At 31.8% G+C, this 18,747-nt stretch overlaps 2 protein-coding genes across 2 annotated transcripts; one reads left to right on the top strand and one right to left on the bottom strand.

The window, feature by feature from the left end:
- Nucleotides 1-466: 466 nt before the first annotated feature.
- LOC116769183 (synaptic vesicle glycoprotein 2C-like) lies at nt 467-7,646 on the top strand. The gene is made up of 10 exons (XM_061529083.1): nt 467-585; nt 1,605-1,763; nt 2,795-2,957; nt 4,235-4,356; nt 4,835-5,085; nt 5,465-5,613; nt 5,973-6,126; nt 6,350-6,633; nt 6,801-6,928; nt 7,240-7,646. The coding sequence occupies exons 1-10, from the start codon at nt 537-539 to the stop codon at nt 7,296-7,298; spliced, it is 1,518 nt and encodes a 505-aa protein (XP_061385067.1). The 5' UTR covers nt 467-536; the 3' UTR covers nt 7,299-7,646.
- Nucleotides 7,647-8,458: 812 nt separating this feature from the next.
- LOC116769318 (synaptic vesicle glycoprotein 2B-like) lies at nt 8,459-18,645 on the bottom strand. The gene is made up of 11 exons (XM_032660381.2): nt 18,556-18,645; nt 17,933-17,998; nt 14,476-14,637; nt 13,477-13,644; nt 13,133-13,249; nt 11,526-11,755; nt 11,163-11,335; nt 10,844-11,069; nt 10,254-10,531; nt 9,892-10,019; nt 8,459-9,508 (listed from the first exon to the last, which is right to left on the bottom strand). Exons 1-11 carry the CDS (start codon nt 18,584-18,586, stop codon nt 9,384-9,386), a joined length of 1,704 nt encoding a protein of 567 aa, XP_032516272.1. The 5' UTR covers nt 18,587-18,645; the 3' UTR covers nt 8,459-9,383.
- Between the last annotated feature and the right edge of the window lie 102 nt (nt 18,646-18,747).

Here is an 18,747-nt window from a genome sequence, read left to right as displayed (position 1 = left end):
TTAGTTAATCAAAATTCATGAAAATGCACTAAAAGCGAAAAAAATAATTAATAATATGTGCGTGGAATCCCTCCGCGCGGTGGAAGCGAAATTTCGTAATATTGGAATGACCACAGGAAAGGGAAGAAAATGAGCTTTAAGGAGTTTTTAGTGTTTCTTTAAGATAAACTTTATTAACATTATTTACAAGTCACAATTGATTGCCCGCATGCGTTCGGGAACCAAGCATTCCCTCTAGCTCTGTCTCTCTGTATACCCCCCCCCCCCCTAGGAGTTTCAAACGTTTAACGCAACCTTTTCGTAAGTCCCATAAGAATTTCATTTCAAAAAATAGTAACAATCAAACATAATGTATTACTGTATCAATATAATTACTGGGCTCATAGGATAGCGTCTATTTCCTCTAGAATAAAAATGACAGGATAAAAAAACGCGGCGCGAAATCAGTCTAGTGTGCGTCGCCGTTAAAATGACTTTGAAAATCTTCAGAACTGTTCATTCAGTCTCGCTGCAGTGTTTTCAGGAACAGTCGTGCCATGGAAGAGGATTCACCGACCCCATTTGAGGATGCCCTGGAGAGAACCGGTACACCACACTCACAGTTTCATTACCCAGCATTCGTAAACAATAAATATCAAGATTATTATATCAGCGGTTCATGTGCGATTGTAATTTGTGGTTGAAATTTCTATTCAATGGATCGCCATAAAGCTGTGACGTTAAACAAATTTTTTATGGCGTCCAGTAATTTCTTCATAATTATTGTTTAAATTCACTTATTTATTTTTAAAACTATATCTTTGCGAGCTTTGTTTCTTTAAATAAACTGTTTTGTTTTCGTTGTCTGTACATAATAAATGCCACCTGATGCTACTTTAAACAAGCTGACTTTAACGTTTTAATTATAAATATGTTACGATTAATACATTATTATTGTTTATATAAATTTAATTTAAATTATTAGTAAAGTTAAGTTGCTTTTTATGAGTAATTTTGACCCGTACAGTTGTAACAATTAGATGAACATTTATTTGATACATTCCCGCATGTTTGTGTTTACATTGCGCCTCTGCGATGCTTCGATATTTGGTTAACGTATACAAAGTCTCCATTGTATTACTAATTTTTATTATTAAATAATATCACTTAGTAAAGATTGAATATACTTACAATTGAATTAATCTTAAAATATCATTATTTTGGGAGTATAAACTACTTTTTTAAATGAAATAAAGAACTACCTTCAATATCAATGATTTTAATTTATTTTATAATATAAGTGCAGAATCGTTTATTTTGAATATGTTTGCCATTTAATGCTGATTGTGTCTAAATGTTATATTAGACATTAATTTCAGATTCAATTCTGGTCAACTGTAATAAAAGAAAATAAAGCAAAAAAAAATTATAAGAAACTTCTCAGAAAAGTTTCATTATTTTTTTATTAATATTGAATTTTATTCAACGTTTTTAATGTTCAAGCGCTTTGAAGTTTTTGATGATCTTTTTGAATAATAAAGACTCAAAGTATTCAGAATTAAACATCACAAGAATGTTTGAATTTCATCTTCTTCCTAGATATATATATAATGTTCTAATTCCAGGGAACGGACGCTATAACTACCTGCTGGCTGCGACCTGTGGTCTGGTTCTCCTGGGCATGGGAACTGACATGTTCGGCTTCGGGCTGGTTGTGGCTGCGGCTTGCGACCTCAACATCACAGTCACTCAGAAAGGGATACTTACATCACTGCCGTTTATTGGTGAGCTTTTCAAATTTGGTGAGATAAAGAAAGGAGCTTGGGCGGTGGAGCTGAACGTTTAAAGCGCGTTAGATAGGGGCCCCCTAAACCTACACCTGGGTCGTAAGTCACAGGCACTGTTGTAGCTCCTCTCCCTGTATCGCCATGGACCCGGCACCCCCACGGTGAATCCATTGAATGCTAAGAGGTTTCGTCTTTATGACAAATGTTCTGTAACATCATGATTGGACCATAAATTTACTGTATCAGAACAGATTTGAGATAACTAAAAATTCTTTTACATAGACAGTGTTCTCTAACCCATGCCTACTAGACTTATTTGTTAAATATTAGGTAAAACCTTCAATAACTTTATTATGAATAAATTCATTATCGTTGTTTGACATTTCATCAGTTTCGTTAACACAATAAGCCGGTCGTTTCTGATTTTATCACGAAACAATTCTGTTCATCCAAAAGTAAACTGAGCTTTATTTATTTTGGTCAGAACACTTGAGATACAATCTAAAAGATTCTATAGTTGAATTTATATAGTCCAGGGTTAAGGACATGCTTGTGATCATTATAGAAAATCTTCAATTTATGTGACCATGAATTTATTTAATTTTTATAAATTACTAATAACTATACATTTCTCGTGTTTTCATACATTTTTTATGAAATATTAAACTGACATATATATAAAAATGTGAGTATATATATACATATAGTGTATAAAATATCGTGTTATATTTTAAAACTACCCACGTATTGTCAATTTAACCGTTTTATTGGCAAGCGTGAAGGACTTAATCGAGTAATTATAAGCAAATATTGCCTTACATTATATTGTAAATAGCTGACATTCCTGCGCTGCCCTATGTATATAGTACTAAGGAAGAAAACAGAAAAAAAACACATCAAAATCCGTCGACTAGTAAAATAACTACGATGCCCCAGAACGACGCACATTCCTTTTGCGTAACATAAGAAATGCCTTAGAAAAAAAATCAATAAAAAACTCATATATATAATGGTCATATATTTTGCAGGTATCCTGCTAGTATCATATGTATGGGGATACATATCAGACACTCGCGGCAGGCGCTTCTCCCTGATCATCTCCGTCCAGGCTGGATTCCTCCTCTCCTGCCTCGCCAGCATCACCACCAATTGGTTATTCCTGGCCTTCGTTAAGTTCTTTTCAGTTTGTTTGTAAGTCTTTTAAATAAGCTTCCTGAGGAATAAATTCCAAAATCATATTTAGAAGTATGTTTTTTCTCTGGTTTTCAAATTTAATTTCCGTTAAAATTAAAAATTATCATGAAATAAGTTGCAAGACAACAAAATTATAGTTCAAAAGTCAGTTCCACAAATAAATGAAGTTGACACTCATCAGCATTTATTATATTTTTTCAGTGTTGGCCATTTTTTTATAAATAAAAGATATTTTATTAAATCATGTCGTTTGTATAAATTATTATTGATTAATTTATATAGTAATAGAATATTTTCTTTGTGCTTTTTGTCTTACCTAAAAGAATCTTAAAAGTGAATCGGTCTAATAAAATCTTGGAAAAAGCTTCACTGATTCAAAGATTTTTTACAACATATTTAAGAATATTTCAAATTAGTCTCACCTGTCACATAACTAAATCTAATCCAAAATAGGAAATCGTCTTAACATCAAACAGTAAGTTCGTTTGCTTCTGTTTTCGTTGTCCCTATCGCGTTACATCGTTTAATTGATGTCCAGAAACGTTCTAATTATTGTCGTACGCTAAATCATTTACATGGTGTTCGTGAATGGAATAAAACCGTAATTAATTACAGAATTTATGAATATGACCCACATCCAATTAACCCGATTAATAATTTGTGCAAAATACGCACCAGATGTCGCTAGTAAATTTTATAAAGTTCAAATTATTCTTAATACTATTGTTTTTTTTATTCGGAATGATGAAAACTAAATCTTTAGTGTTTTTTTTTAATTCAAACATTTTGACGACATCATATTAAAGAAGTTTACAAGTTCCTAAAATAATAACATATTAATTATGTGTGTGAAATCGTTTGACAACTATAATTATGTAAAAAAATTTAAATCTAACGGGCAAATAACGATATGCAAAATTTATTCACATTAGGTGACAAGTGACGTATTAAGGGACAAATAAGTTCAAGGGATAAGGTGGCGCTTTACAGCAAACAAGTCGTGTGGACCGCGATTACATCAATTTGGTCATCTTATAACAAGAACGAATGATTTGGTAGTTTTAAATTTTACGGTATATTTAATAATCCGTTGTTAACTTTTCGTCTTGGATATCTCGATAGACCATTATATTTTTGACGTTTCATTAGTAAATGCCTGGTTTAGATTTAAATCTGGTGAAACTGGGTCTAAGAATCGTTTGTAAATCCGAGTCTCGTGTCAATGTCAATATATCATTAAATTTAATCTGCCAACTTTGCAATTATCGTTCCAGTTCCTGTGCTATCAACTCCGTAGCGTACACCCTGGTGGGGGAGTCGTGTGTTCAGCGAGTGAGAAGCAAGTACATGTTAATGATGACCTGCTTCGTCGTGTTGTCTCCTGGAATCGCTGCCCGTGAGTGTTGATTGAGAAAATTACTTCTCTTGAGATTCTCAACTTATATCATACGATACACGAATATTCCTTCCTCCGCGCGGAAGGAGTGAAACATCGAAATTTAACAAAGGACGGGTTAGAAATTGATTTTTAAGGAATTTTTAGTTTCTTTTTTTAGGAATTTTTAGCCCGCATGCGTTTGTGTGCCACGCATTCCCTCTCGCTCTGTCTCTTTTCAACCCCTCCCCTCCCAGGACTGTCAAACGTTTAAAGCAACCTAACCTGTTGTAAGTCGCATAAAAATTTTCAGTTCAAAAACAAGGAAAATGAATTAACTGTACAAATATCATTAACTCTTATCACTTCTTCTCTATACTGTAGTGCTTGGTTTTTCTTTAGCATCTCAAACATCAAATTGATAGATTAATTTAAATCTTTAATACTTTTAGTATTTTTTTTCAGAGTTATTAAATTTTAACAAACAAAATTGTTGTAGTGCTAACATACCCAACTCTGTCGCTGAACTTCGAAAGCGATGTACCGTTTTTAGGGATCAAGTTTACTCCATGGCGTCTCCTTATGATAGTGCTCGCGATACCCATGGGTATTGGTGGGGTTATCATCTGCTATTTTCATGAATCCCCCAAGTTTCTGATAAATGTCGACAGACAGGACGAGGCATTAGAAGTCCTGAGGTCTATCTATGCGATTAACAACAGGAACTCTAGTGTCAAGAGTGATTTACAGGTAATTTTAAATGAAAATAATATATTTTTCCCTACTAGACTACTATTACCACTTCCCATATAAATATTTTATGGGATTTACATCCTGAATGCTTTTTATTTTTCATGCTTATAATATTAGTATGGATAAGTATATTGGTGTATGTCAATTATTTTGTTATTTCATAAATAACATACATTACTTTATTGTCACAAGGCCCCAAAACCTTAAACACAGTTCTCATAGCAGAAAGTTTTTACTTAGTATAAAACTGTTTAACACCGCCATCTATTGACAATATTTAAAATGTAAAAAAATGTTCTGACCGCCGGTACTAATATAAGCTAATGAAATATTTATAAAAATAATGTTCAATTGAGAATAATATAATGACTTTTAGGTAAAATCTATATACCTGGAAGACTCGGTGTCCACGAAGGAATATTCGTTATTGAAGAAAGCCTACGAGCAGAGCGCGCCTCTGTTCCGACCTCCGCTCCTGTGGCGAACCTGTCAGCTGTTCTTCATCGTCTCAGTTATATATTTTACGTAAGATTTATTATATAAATTACAAAAACACACTATAATTTTTTTTAAATAAACTTTTATAATTCTGATACTTTAAGTAACAAAACAATTAAGTGTAATTTAAAAAAGATATAAATTAATGAAAGAGAAATTTACACTAAAATACAGGGAATCATTTTCGGTTTTTAAAAACATAACTTTAGTAGAATTTAATATGCTCTTTCGTCAAAACAATACACACATAAGACTTTCCTCATGCTAATACAAATACCTTATAGTCTAACATTGAATGAAGAAGTGTCCTTAGTAAAACATCTTGTTGATTAAATTATTAGAAATCTTATTTTTCGATTATATTTAATAATTAAATGTATTCACAGAAATAACAGTCTCCTGGTGTGGCTTCCGTACGTTCTGAATATGTTGAAAGTGACCCAATCACAGACAGGTTACACTAAAGGTGACGTCTGCACCCTCATCTCCGTCAAACCTGAAGCTGACAATTTTACAATGGAAGCTAATCATACTAAGATTGTAAGTGGTTATCCTAAAATTATCTTTTTTGCGAGAACAATGAACACAGTCTCCTACAATTTAAAGAGCGGGAATATTTGGTAATAAGCGTAAAGGCTTCAAAACTTGATGCTATTGATGTTGGAACTATAAATCTTAAATTAATTTCGCCAACATAAAGTTATTTTAAGACTGTCTCTATTGTTGAATGTACTTTGTGTAATCGCTCACCTGTTATTTTCAGACCCCAGACATTTGTTTGGGTTATATTGAGGACAACGTGATCATAACCCTCGTGGCGTCAGCGGTGGTCTATTCGTTCTTAAACTTCGCGCTGTCCTACCTCATGAGGTGGAGACGCCTGGTGTTGATTTCCATCCTCGTTATATCTGCCCTGAGTGGAGCTCTGTTGAATCTGATGCCGGAGCCTATCTCCAGCGTGTTTCTATTTATGGCTTTCTCTTGCACCAATCAGGCCATGGGCATCATGGCGGCCTACTTCGTGGAATTCTATCCCACATCTTGCAGGTGAGCGGCACTACTTAGTGGGATACTTATTCTGGTTTTATATTCGATTGTATACAGAAATTTTCTCATAAGTTTATTTAACACATTCTAATAGAATGACTTAGACCTAAGTAAATCTTTTCTTTGTTTCGTATTTGCCATTACATAATTTACGATTTCTGTTTCAGGGGCATGGCTTGTTGTCTCAGTATCATGGTGGGGCGAACGAGCACGTTTGTGGGTATCAACGTGGTTGGTAACCTCATCTTCCACCACTGCCACATCACATTCTACATATGGTCTCTGGTGGTGTTCAGTGAGTATTATAGTTGTATACTTTTTTATTGTTTATACAAAATCGACAATTATTTGAATCAATATCAAAATAAAGCTCGCCGTGTATATTAATTGTAAAATTCTGCTAGCCTGTAACGAGTGGCAGTTATAAATATTTTTTTTTCTTTATCTTATTATCTATTTTTTAAATTGTAATTATTTACAAATTTCAAATACTTTGATATGAGGAATCTGTATTTTTAATGGTACACAGCTTTTAATTATTATTAAGCGTAGTTATTTGTTTATTTACGATGAGTTTGAGGTTTCACCTGTGACTTTCTATTTAAGGTAGTGCGATTGCCGCGTGGTTTCTACCTCACGACAAACCGCTGCAAAGCCGAACATGATCCATCTTCAATGTATTTTAACTGTGATTTAATTGTATATTATAGTTATAATTAATTATAATCTTGATCAACTCAAGTTAAGTTCAGATGTAGTAGATTTCTTAAACAAAAGCTTTCGAAAAATTATAGTTTTTATTTTAGAAATAATTACGAAAGGAAAATGTCATTCCATGTATTATAAATAAATGTTTAAAAATATAATTTAAAACATAATAATATTGTATGTTAGCGAGGGATATGAGGGACATTTCTTTATATATATATATTAAACAGTATACCTATCTGTGATTTCGTTTGAGTGACACGTAGCATAGTAGTCTTATAAACATTAAAAATATTTAAAACACGTGACTTGGTTTTCTAATACTTTTTCATTCTTATATACATACATATATCTGTGTGTGTGTGAGTGTGTGTGTGTGTGTACATGGTTTTGAACCACAGTCATTACTATTATATTCTGCTAGAGGACGTTCGACAAGAAACTGTATGTATTTAGATGAGATAATTATTACTAATTTTTTTTTTTAATATGAAATAAAACTATTTATTTAGAAGAATACTAATCATATATTTAAAATCAGATATTAATACACGTCGTGATCAAGCTGCTTCACCTAATTAATAATTTTCTTATATTATTTTACGCTATCGATATGTTACGTCTTAAGAGATCTAAATTAATTCCTATGAATACATTTAAATCTAAGTTATGGCAAAATTAAATACATAACAATATATACAAGACAAAAAATACTTATACAAATCTTTAAATTTTTACAACAAATATTTAAAAACCGCTACAGGTTTATCCGAACAAAAAATTATTACTTTTTTATCAAAATTAAATTAAAAAAATTAATAAACAATATTTAAAAAATTGTTAAATTTAATTAATACATACATTGTTTTTCATCTCACAAAGTTAACAGCATCCTTTTTTTTATTCTCACATATTATAGGTAAATATTTTTGCTTTCATTCTCAAAATCTTATCAGTTGGAGAGTATTTTATGATATCTTATATAATAAAATGATGTCATTAAAAATTTTCAAGCCTAAATGGCACTTTTTTTCTTAAATATAAACATGTATATTTATACAATGCTATTTATTCTTTATATATATCGTAGTAACTAAGTGAAGAATGCAATTATATATATATATATATATATGTATATAAAATTATTAGGTGTTACATGATAGACATATATAATAAAAATGATCTGCTTATCTTACTTTGGACGGATTACAAAGCTCAACTCAAAATAAATAACCATATATATATAGTAACTTAAATATTTTTTTGATTTTATAAAAAACTTAATTGTCACTATGGGGTATAGATCATAAGGCACTGTATTTATTTTCAGTAAATCCAGTTGAATTACGTAAATTTTCTACGCCCTAGCACTAATATAATATAATAATAAAGGGAACGTTGTGTATATTATTAATAAATTAAGCCGGGATCTAACAATCTTACTTTTCATTAAAAATAACTTGAATCAGTTAACTTATATAACCTAAAGTATTCTGAGTGCCATTTATTCTGTCGTCAGCTGTAGTCGTAACGTACGGGATGCTAGTTTTAAAACACTTCTGCTTCTGTAGCATGTGTCACGTTAATTGAGGACTTACAAAAACCTTACACGTGTATTTACGTGTTTTATTTTGTTTATCTGGCCTTCCTACGGTTATCGGCGACATTATAATAGTTACATATAAACATATACGTATTTTTTTTTATCAATGAAACATGCTTCTTAACGTGTTTATAATTTCCACAACAAATACAACACGGAGGATACATTTTAAGTCTTACAATTATTAATATCACTTTTAAAGCTGTATGGTTCTGGATACTTTAAACGTATTGAAAAATAATACAAGCAGGATTTGAACCCGCAGCATCGGGGTCATTGTATTCAGTCATTTGACAAACGAAGACATTATTTGAATCAGCTGATCGCATTTATATTTATATATAAGTTCTGTTCGAGTTCAAAATATTACCTTTAAGTAGATTCATTGTCAACTTATGCTACGTAGATATGTCATATAAAGTATCATCTGTGTATAACACTACATGTGGGTTGATATGTATCTGTCTATGTATATATTTTTCCCGCTGCTCTCGCTCCCATTCTTATCTTCGTCTGCTGTTTTGTCTTGATCAATTTTTATCATCATTATACCACCGATTGAAACTGAAAATATAAAAAAATATACATACATACATGTATAATGTATATACACTCGTATTCTATTTATGTGATATATTGTTTGTTGTTTTTTTTTAGGCATCTACAGTGCAAATAAATAAAAAATAAATTTTATTGCAACTTCATCAAATTTCCGAAATATCGAAGGGGATAATCGTAATAGCCTTTAGAAACGTTTTGAATTCCAGTGAATGGTTGGAAAGACTTGAGAGTTAATGAAAATTTAAATGTGTGTGTGTACATATACCATATTATATATTTCTGACACTCATAACAATTTTGAAAAAAAAAACATCAAACAAGATAAGTTTTTTGGTCTATGGTTAGCCTTTAATGAGTTTATATTACAAGCCCTTAATACTACTCACGTGCTAAGAGGGCCGCCACAGCTATGAAAGGTGCCGGACATGAGTAGTCAAGTAGTGCGCCCACAGCGAAGTTGGTCGCAACGCCACCAGCTCGACCCCACCATGCTCCCCAACAAACACCAAGACCACTAGACGGTATTAAAAAAGGCATTTAACGAAGATACCTATAGTTAGCGATTAGAAAATAATTACAGATTTTTTTTCTATAGATCTCCGTAGAACAACGAATTGTGGCTTTAACTTTTGCACTTTTAATAACTCTAGATTTTTCAATAACAAACAAACTAAAACAGTCTAAACTGTTGGATAAACAAACCTCAAGCGATTTTATGTTAAGCAAAAATAATAGATCCTAAACAAACCTCAACTTAGCAGGAAGAGCGTGCAATAGTAATCGTATCAGCAGAACATTCCCGTTTAATGACGCAGCGTTTAAGGCAGCGGCAGCGGCAACCGCTATATGTTCTGTCGCGGCACAGGCACAGACGCAGGCAGCCAGCACGACACACGCGGCAGCACAGGCCAATGCACAGAGTACTGCAGCACGACGCACGCCGACAGCGCCGCGAGATGAGATGAGAGCACAGGCAGCGTTACCAATCACGCAACATGCTCCAACTATCAGGCCCGATGTGTATATCTGGAATTCGGACACAAATTGTAAACTGAGCAGACACGGAATGACCTTGTATTCTGGATATATTATAAGTTTATACATGTTTCCACGTTACGCTTCTCATTATTCTACTTTATCCCTATACTATTAACTGTTATTCTGTGTCTCATTTATATATTTTTAGCACACAATCTTAAAGCAATTAATGATCCCAAAACTAAGGATATAAACAAGTAGAGTGTAAAAATGTACTTGCAATTTCAAAACAGTTCGCTATATTTTGAAATCCTTAAAGAATTGTAAGTAAATTTTTAAAAATTCAAAATAATTTCATACCGAATCATCAATATCTTCACTGCAATCTCCACCAGTGGCATCAAACACTGTGGCGTTGTACTCATCATCAGTTCCTCCGCGCAGCTCCAGTACCTTGGGTAGATCATCCCAAGGTATACTAGCGTTTAACAATTTTGCGTTTTCTGGCACACTTATATTTGACGAACAACTCTTGCCTTTAGTGCGGAGAAGTAGTTCGGGTATCCAGAAGTTCAGACCGAATCCTCTATAATCATAAAAGTTGTGGATGAAAACTAAGGTTCATATTTATATATTGCATAAATTAAGTGATTTATATATCAATATGGTAAAAACTTACGCGGCCATGTTGGCGAAGAATACAAAGAGTATCAGAGTTGACTTCTTAGCGTACATCTTAGATACGAACATCTTCAAATCCTTCATAACGCCCATGAAGAGGACTTTGCTCCTGTTTTGTTCCCCGTTCATAGATTTCGTCATCAATATATTGTCTTGTATTAGTTTCTTAATCTAGAGAAATATGAAATATAGAGATTTCACAATTAAAACATTCGTGTATAAGGAGTCGGGACGTACGTATACGTTAGATTCCATTTTAGAAAAGAAGATTCTATGTTCAAGCAAAAAATGACCTCGTTTTTGTAAGCAAGCTTAAACAACTGAAGACCATTAAAATATCATATAGTTTATATGGACATACCTTAAACTCAGTCATTTCTTTGTTACTTTTGTGGATTTTGCCAATTATTTTCAAGGCTTTATCACTTCTATTTGTATCTGATAGCAGTCTAGGGCTCTCAGGGAGGATCAGCACCCATATACCGGCCATGAATCCCGGGATGCTGCCAAGGGCGAGAAAGAGTCTCCAGGAGTATATGGGGAGTATGGTGGTATAGGTTAGTTTTATGGGGATCACTAACCAAGCGATTGCTGAAAAATAATAATAGTCACATCACTTAAAATGTTCGATCTAGCATAAAACTCTTCGCCGATACAGTCGTGGATTACAATGGATTGTTAGAGAAAAAGCTAAATAACAAAAATAATTTATTTATTAAATAAAAAAAAGAATTGTTTTATCTCTAACTAGACATAAAAATACCTACGTATGTGCATACCTACTTTAAATAACGTTTAAAGATTACACAATCCGATTAAATGATTTAAAAACTACAAACTATTCAATTCATTCTGCCTTTTAATTGAAATAAAGAAATTATACAGTCCTTTTAACTTTAAGATTATTAAAACAAAAAATAATAATATAGCAATAACTTCTCATTACTAGAAGTAACGGATCATAGTGCGTATGATTGACAACAGAACGGTATATTTATTCAACTTGCTACATGTTGGCATAGCATTTTTAATTATTGCCAATCGATAGATGTGCAATTATTGTTCGATAGATGGCGCTCTTACCAAAAACTTTCATAAAAAATATAAAATAATGTTGTTTTTGTAATTTAGGTATCTTCAAAACTAGACTAAATAGGTTGTTACTGTCATAGTAAATTCAGTACGTACAACTTCATTTCCACCTTATACCGCACGGAATGACAAGTCATTCACTATCCAGTCGTTATTAAAAAAGCTATTATTAAAAAGAAAAGCAAAGTAACAGCTCATTTCTTATGACAATCATAAAAGATGCAATATCTTTATATAACTGTACTCAGTTCAACACGGAATAGGTATTATTCATCCTAGATTTTTTTAATACTGTCTAATAAGTAATTTTAATTTGGCATGGTCTAGCGGCCTGACACACATCATCCGTTACCGAGAATCTGTTACGACCTAGGCATTGAGTTAAAAGATGATTTGTAGGACATTAGCACACTAAGCTAGGATTGAACGTCAAATACAAGCGGAAATGAAAGTGGGACGTATTATGAGGTCTTATCTTAGAACATGTGTGTACTATACGTTGGAATAGATAAAAAATAGGTTTTTCATTTTTATTCTGTGGACCTTGATACGGATTCTAAGTTTAATATCTCAGAGGGATTACGATTTAAGGTTGTTTATATTTATATTTACAATGATTTTATTATTTTATTATAATTAAAAGGAAATTAGGTGTTTCCTTATTTTTCGTTAAAATTGTGCTTCTATCATATATTATAATTCACTTAGAAAAATGATCAAAGTGTAAATATATTTTTTTTAACATACAAAAGCACAAGATATGTTGTTCCTATATCAGGAACATTAAAATAATTGCGATATTTGTTAGTAGGTTCATTAAATTAAATATATAGGTACGGTTATCTTCAAGGATTAGTTCTGAAAAAGTATATTCACCTGGTAAAAAAAGCCAAGCTACCACGAAACTCATTCCGATGAGATCTAGATAAAATTGGCGACGTTTGAATCCCACCAGGTCTGATAGATACGTGAAAACTAGCGTTGATGGTCCACCTGGACAATGGGGAATAAATATTAAGATAACGTCTTTTATAATATTCTTTAAAGGTGTATTCTCTGATACCATACATTTTAAAAGTTATTTGAACAAACACGATAAAATAAAACTTTATGAGGACATTAATAATACAAAATTACGTAATTATATTGAAAAACAGCGATTACAAAAATCTTATATTTCCCACTATATTAGATCATTACAAAAAATAGTTAAGTCTTACCGATGAGAAATCCATTGATACCTCTAGCAGCTATGAGCAATCTGTAGTCTGATACCGTGCTCTGAGCGAGGAGTATTGTAGAGTCGACTATTAAGGTCATACTCAGGATATTCTTTCTTCCAAATACGTCAGCAACTATACCCCAAAAAAATGCACTTGCTACACCCCCTGGAATCAAACGATGAAACGATTGAACGAGTGAATCAATATAGAACCGGGTCCAAACTCGCCTGTGTCATAACTTAACCATGACCATAATAATGAAATTTACACAGAAAACATCATAGAAACAACATTAAATTTGATTAAAAGAAATTAAATATTTAAATATAAAACCAAAGGAAGTGGTTTAGTAAATTAAATCTAAAAAAAATATAATTAAAAACACCCATTTCATAACAATCAGTCAAATCCCGGTAAAAAGCCCATAAGAATGTTATCACACGAATGCGAGGTAGTAAAATAATTTAAGTATAGGAAAATAACTTAAATCCCATTATTATTTTTGTAATAACTTTCCATACCGGCGCAAAACCCATGGGACCATGTTTTTATAGCTATAATGAGGTGCAAGTGTGTACAAATATAAAAAAATGCATATCAAACTAAATTCACATTAAAGAAGAGCATCAAAACTATTATTTACAAGGATACATTGATGACTAACATCCGTGGCCGGGTCCAGTGATGTTTCATTAACAGAAACAAGCTTAAAAACTAAATTGGTTGCGTATCAGTTTAACCAATCGCGCCCACTGGAGATCACAGACCAGGCGATACATAAATAAACACGCATTAACATCATTGGCCCGATATTATAGAGATTAGTAAAAAAAACAATGATTCCTTCCTTTTTCTCATCCATATTCTATTAAAAACTCTAAAGGCTCCTTTTGTTCATCTTTATTGTTTACGAGTCTTCAAAACTCCGTATATATTTTGATATTCCACCAGCAAATCTATCAAGTACCTGTATCATAGCACTAATCGTGTACTTACCACTCATGAAGGCCATATTGATCAGTCCTGTGTGGTAGGTGGTGAGATTCAGCTCGCACCTCGCTGCCGGAAGTACATAAGACATGACACAGTTCTCGACGCCAGTAGTGAAGAACGCGCATGCACACGCACCCAGGACACTACGGCTGAAACGGCCATACCCTGGGGATTTAAGCAGTATGTTATTAGATAATTGAAGTAATTTTGAGAGTTATACTTATAGAAGTAGCCGGCGATACTTGGTTGAGTCCAAGCCACCACTACCTGTTTTGATTACATGGTAGGTATTATTTTATTCACAAACCAGACATGGAAAAATATCTGTATGCAATTAATGATTCTAAGAAAGTAAATCGAGTCAATCCCAATTCCAGATAAACTCCGATATATAGTAAAAAAAATAATAATTAAATTTAACAATCGGTTACGTTATCGCAACAGGCTGGTTATTTGTAAATTTTGCTTTGCAAGCAGAAACTTCAGAGTTTCACGCAACTCGTAACAATCTTGGTTTTAAAACTGTTCAAACGTCTCGGAACTTGATATTTTAAACTATTTTCTTACGTATAACTTGTTTAAATATCCAGCAATATGTTTAATACAATATCAAAATGATATAACATTTGTTATATATACAATTATTGTTAATGAAATAACAATAGAGTAATTACAGCCAATAACAATCCGTTGTTCCTATCGGTGGAAAAATATTCTGAACGATCTTAATGATTTTATTGTAAGAAATTTATTTTTAATATAATATTACAATGGCAACAAATTATTTACGATTCAAATTCACACTGTCAACACTAGTGACGTAACGTTGTGACATTGACAATTATTTTTTTGTCGATTTTCTACAAAATGGCGTCATATATTTTACATAAATGTATGTTGCTTTATTTTTGCAAAAATAAAGCAGGCGTAGTATATCCGAAAAATATTAGTTTCATTTATATAAATGTATGTTATTTATTTATTAAAACTATATTCACAAATTTATATTCCGCGAAGAGCGGTGAATGTTTTTTTATAAATAACAATAAACCTATCAAATAATAAAAAACCATTGTTTTCTACCACATTTCATGCAACACTTATTAGCGATTCATAAATTTTACAGCCAATTTATCGCCGTGGTACAGAGGCTAACAATAACAAGACCTATATTTACAGTACGGAGGCACTCAGCACCAAACAATATCGTATCAATGATGGCATGATCTTTATTCATAAGGAATTCACTTTTTAAAACAGAGAGCACGGCAGCAAACACGTTAGAATGTTTAAACACATTTAAATTATAATAAAACATTATAATCGTACTTGATTCGTCATGCAAAAACATGCCCTGCATCATTATATCATATCATGGGATCCACGATACATGTTACTATCACTGGATGAAGCTGGAAAAATAATTTGCCAACTCAATAACGTTGAATAGTTTAAAAATTAAATAATAATAAACTGTCGATCGACTGGCAGTTTAAACGAAAATAATTGAAAAACTAGCCACAGACTTACAAGCATACGTCTATAAATTCATATTTTAATTGCATAATGTAGAATTTATATAATAAAATCTTTTTATTTGAACACTTCTTTGTGCTTCACAAAAATATTTGCATCTCATTCCCGTCAAGTGCACAGTTATTTTCAGTTTGCTTGGCATTATATATTTTTCAGTGGCTTTTTATTATTTCTATATTATTATAATGAAACCCATACCTTCTTTTTACTTTTAAGGAAATTTATAAAAGATTGCTATCAGTCGATTTATGTATTAAATCATATAAATAATATCAAGTAATGAAAATTACATTTTCCAATTTATTTTCATTGATGCCACTTGGAACAGAAATCGATTTTTTTTTGTAATAGATCTTAATGAAACTTGAAAAATAGGAATAATATTTATGTTTTCACTATCATATCTTTATTAAATTATATTTAATACACAACTATCGTATCAAAGTATTAATGGAAAACTAAGCAATACGAATACAAATAAATCATGTTTTTTTAAAGATTCATTAAAAGCTGCTTAGTAGATTTTTCTTGTAAATAACGAACATTCATATTTATAGAAAAGTTTCGTAAGTAACCATCATCCGGAGTTACATTAATTGTATCAAAATCTAGCCCTCAGCGCGGAAAAATGTCAGAATATTTGGACCTTGATATACATGTTTAATAAGTAAACTGAATATAAAATATACACACACATAGCATACAACACTTAATCTCAACAAAACCCTACAATATAAATTAATATCGGCAACAAATAACACATAATATCACCTAATTGGAACTCAACGTTTTTGTTCTGAATGCATTTAAAAATTTGAACGTTACTTCAAAAACAATATTAAAATACAGAAAAGTAATTATGAATTAAAAATATACGTATATTATCAATAACAAACATATATAACAAAAGATATGTTCCTAGTGAGTGAGAATTATTAATGAAAAAAAATTAAATCGTAATATAATCAGAATTATATTATGATAATATATATCATAAATGTATGAAGCTAAAAAGGTAACTTCGTTTCAGACAGAAATTATGGTAACTGGACGGCCCGATATGACATAACGAGTCCCATTGCATCAGACAGTGACTTCAAAATGAACCGCAGATCAAATAAAAACACGGTGAGTCCAAATTAAATGTACACAAAAATACTTCCCATGAAAACTTACAGCAAAAAGGACATTGAAACAGGTCTCGAAGCGCAAGACCATAGTGATGTATCGGAGGGAATTTAACGGGACACTGGCTTGGAACTTGGAAAGAATTTGAGTGATGGTTCATTAAGTATGAATAACTTAATAGCACCGAGATCTCGGAACTCAATTTTTAAGTGACTCGTTTTATTTTATTTTGTTTCTTAAATATATTTCCACAGTGGAAGTAATCATTTAAATGACCACGCAAGCGTACGTCAGGTAAAAATATGTCAAACTTATGACGGTGAAAAATATTAGAACAGGAAGTAAGGAGTGCATTAATTATATCAATAAGCAAAATATCACAAAGATATAGGAGAGTGATCTAGTTATTAATAAATAGTGCGATAATATGAAAAAGAATAGGTCTTTTGCCATCATCAGCAATAGAGAAACCACGTTCATGAATTCAACAATCACGTTTGATCTTTGACGTCAGAACTGCGAACGCTATAACATCACATTCCTAAACATTCACAGATAAAGATTTTGTGATAGAATTGTAAATTTTTACATAAAGAAATAGACGGAAAATATACGAACGTGGAATGAGAATAAATTTATAAAATATATATTAATAATAGCTAAGTAGAGCTAAAGGCTCTTCTCTGTCTTAACTTTAATTCGTATTCTGAACATAAGTAAGTGTTACATATAAAATGTTTAGGAATTTATTATAAATTTGTTGTTATTTTGTAATAAACCGTATATTCTAACTAACCAGCTGCGTCCAAGGCGGTCTCGTAGTCTGCTACTTGTTGCTCCTGAGCGCCATCCCTCTGGGAGGCTGCAACAAAAAGAACACGTCGTAGACCTGTTTCCATCTCAGACTTAGTCTGGACACAACTTATTTGTGTAACTATTTGAAGAATCTTGGAATTCTGTTGGTCGTGGTTTTAACATTGAATTAAACTATGAATATTTAATTTGCTCAATCACATAGCACAAATTTAAATTACATTCGAGCTGAATATTTTTATTTCAAAATCAAAAATTTCTTAATTATTGAAAACATAGATATTGACATAATTTATTGTTTTTTATTGTTTAGTAAATTAATTCGGTTCCAGCCTACGGTGGCCGACGCATGTTTGATTATAATTTTTATCGTTACACGCGCGATAACGGACAGATTTTAAAAACACCGTATTTTTGACTCATACTTAAATAAATACTATTGAATTTAAGCACTTTTCTTAAAAAAAATAATAAATAAAATAGTGAATAAATACTATTTAAATTAAGTAAACCTTAAAATTCATATATATTTTGCCTGAATATATTTTAATATAGTTTTACGTTAATATTTTATATGTAATTAGTTTTTTAAAATAATGTTCTTACGCGTCTCTTTCGGCGCCACTCGACAAACCATTTTCACTCACGCAACTATCGTCCACGGAGTCTCGTTGTGCACTAAGTACTAAATGCCCATGGCATTGTGACTGAGGTTCATCAGGTCTTATAGGTTAAGATAAAAAAAAAAAAACATCCCAACGTTTGAACAGAAAGAAAGGCTACTCCTTTAAAACATTT

This window comes from Danaus plexippus, chromosome 5 (genome assembly GCF_018135715.1).
Source record: "Danaus plexippus chromosome 5, MEX_DaPlex, whole genome shotgun sequence".
In the NCBI taxonomy this organism is placed as follows: domain Eukaryota; kingdom Metazoa; phylum Arthropoda; class Insecta; order Lepidoptera; family Nymphalidae; genus Danaus; species Danaus plexippus.
Note: the sequence above shows the minus strand (reverse complement) of the source record. Positions and strands in the feature narration are given on the sequence as shown.

Coding starts and splice junctions, on each gene's coding strand:
- LOC116769183 (XM_061529083.1), top strand. CDS start 537: ATGGAAGAGGATTCACCGACCCCATTTGAGGATGCCCTGGAGAGAACC. Junction 6,127..6,349: donor AAGCTAATCATACTAAGATT/GTAAGTGGTTAT, acceptor TGTTATTTTCAG/ACCCCAGACATTTGTTTGGG. Junction 6,634..6,800: donor TTCTATCCCACATCTTGCAG/GTGAGCGGCACT, acceptor TTTCTGTTTCAG/GGGCATGGCTTGTTGTCTCA.
- LOC116769318 (XM_032660381.2), bottom strand. CDS start 18,586: ATGGTTTGTCGAGTGGCGCCGAAAGAGACGC. Junction 11,756..13,132: donor AGCTTGGCTTTTTTTACCAG/GTGAATATACTT, acceptor ATTATTTTTCAG/CAATCGCTTGGTTAGTGATC. Junction 11,336..11,525: donor AAGAAATGACTGAGTTTAAG/GTATGTCCATAT, acceptor ATATTTCTCTAG/ATTAAGAAACTAATACAAGA.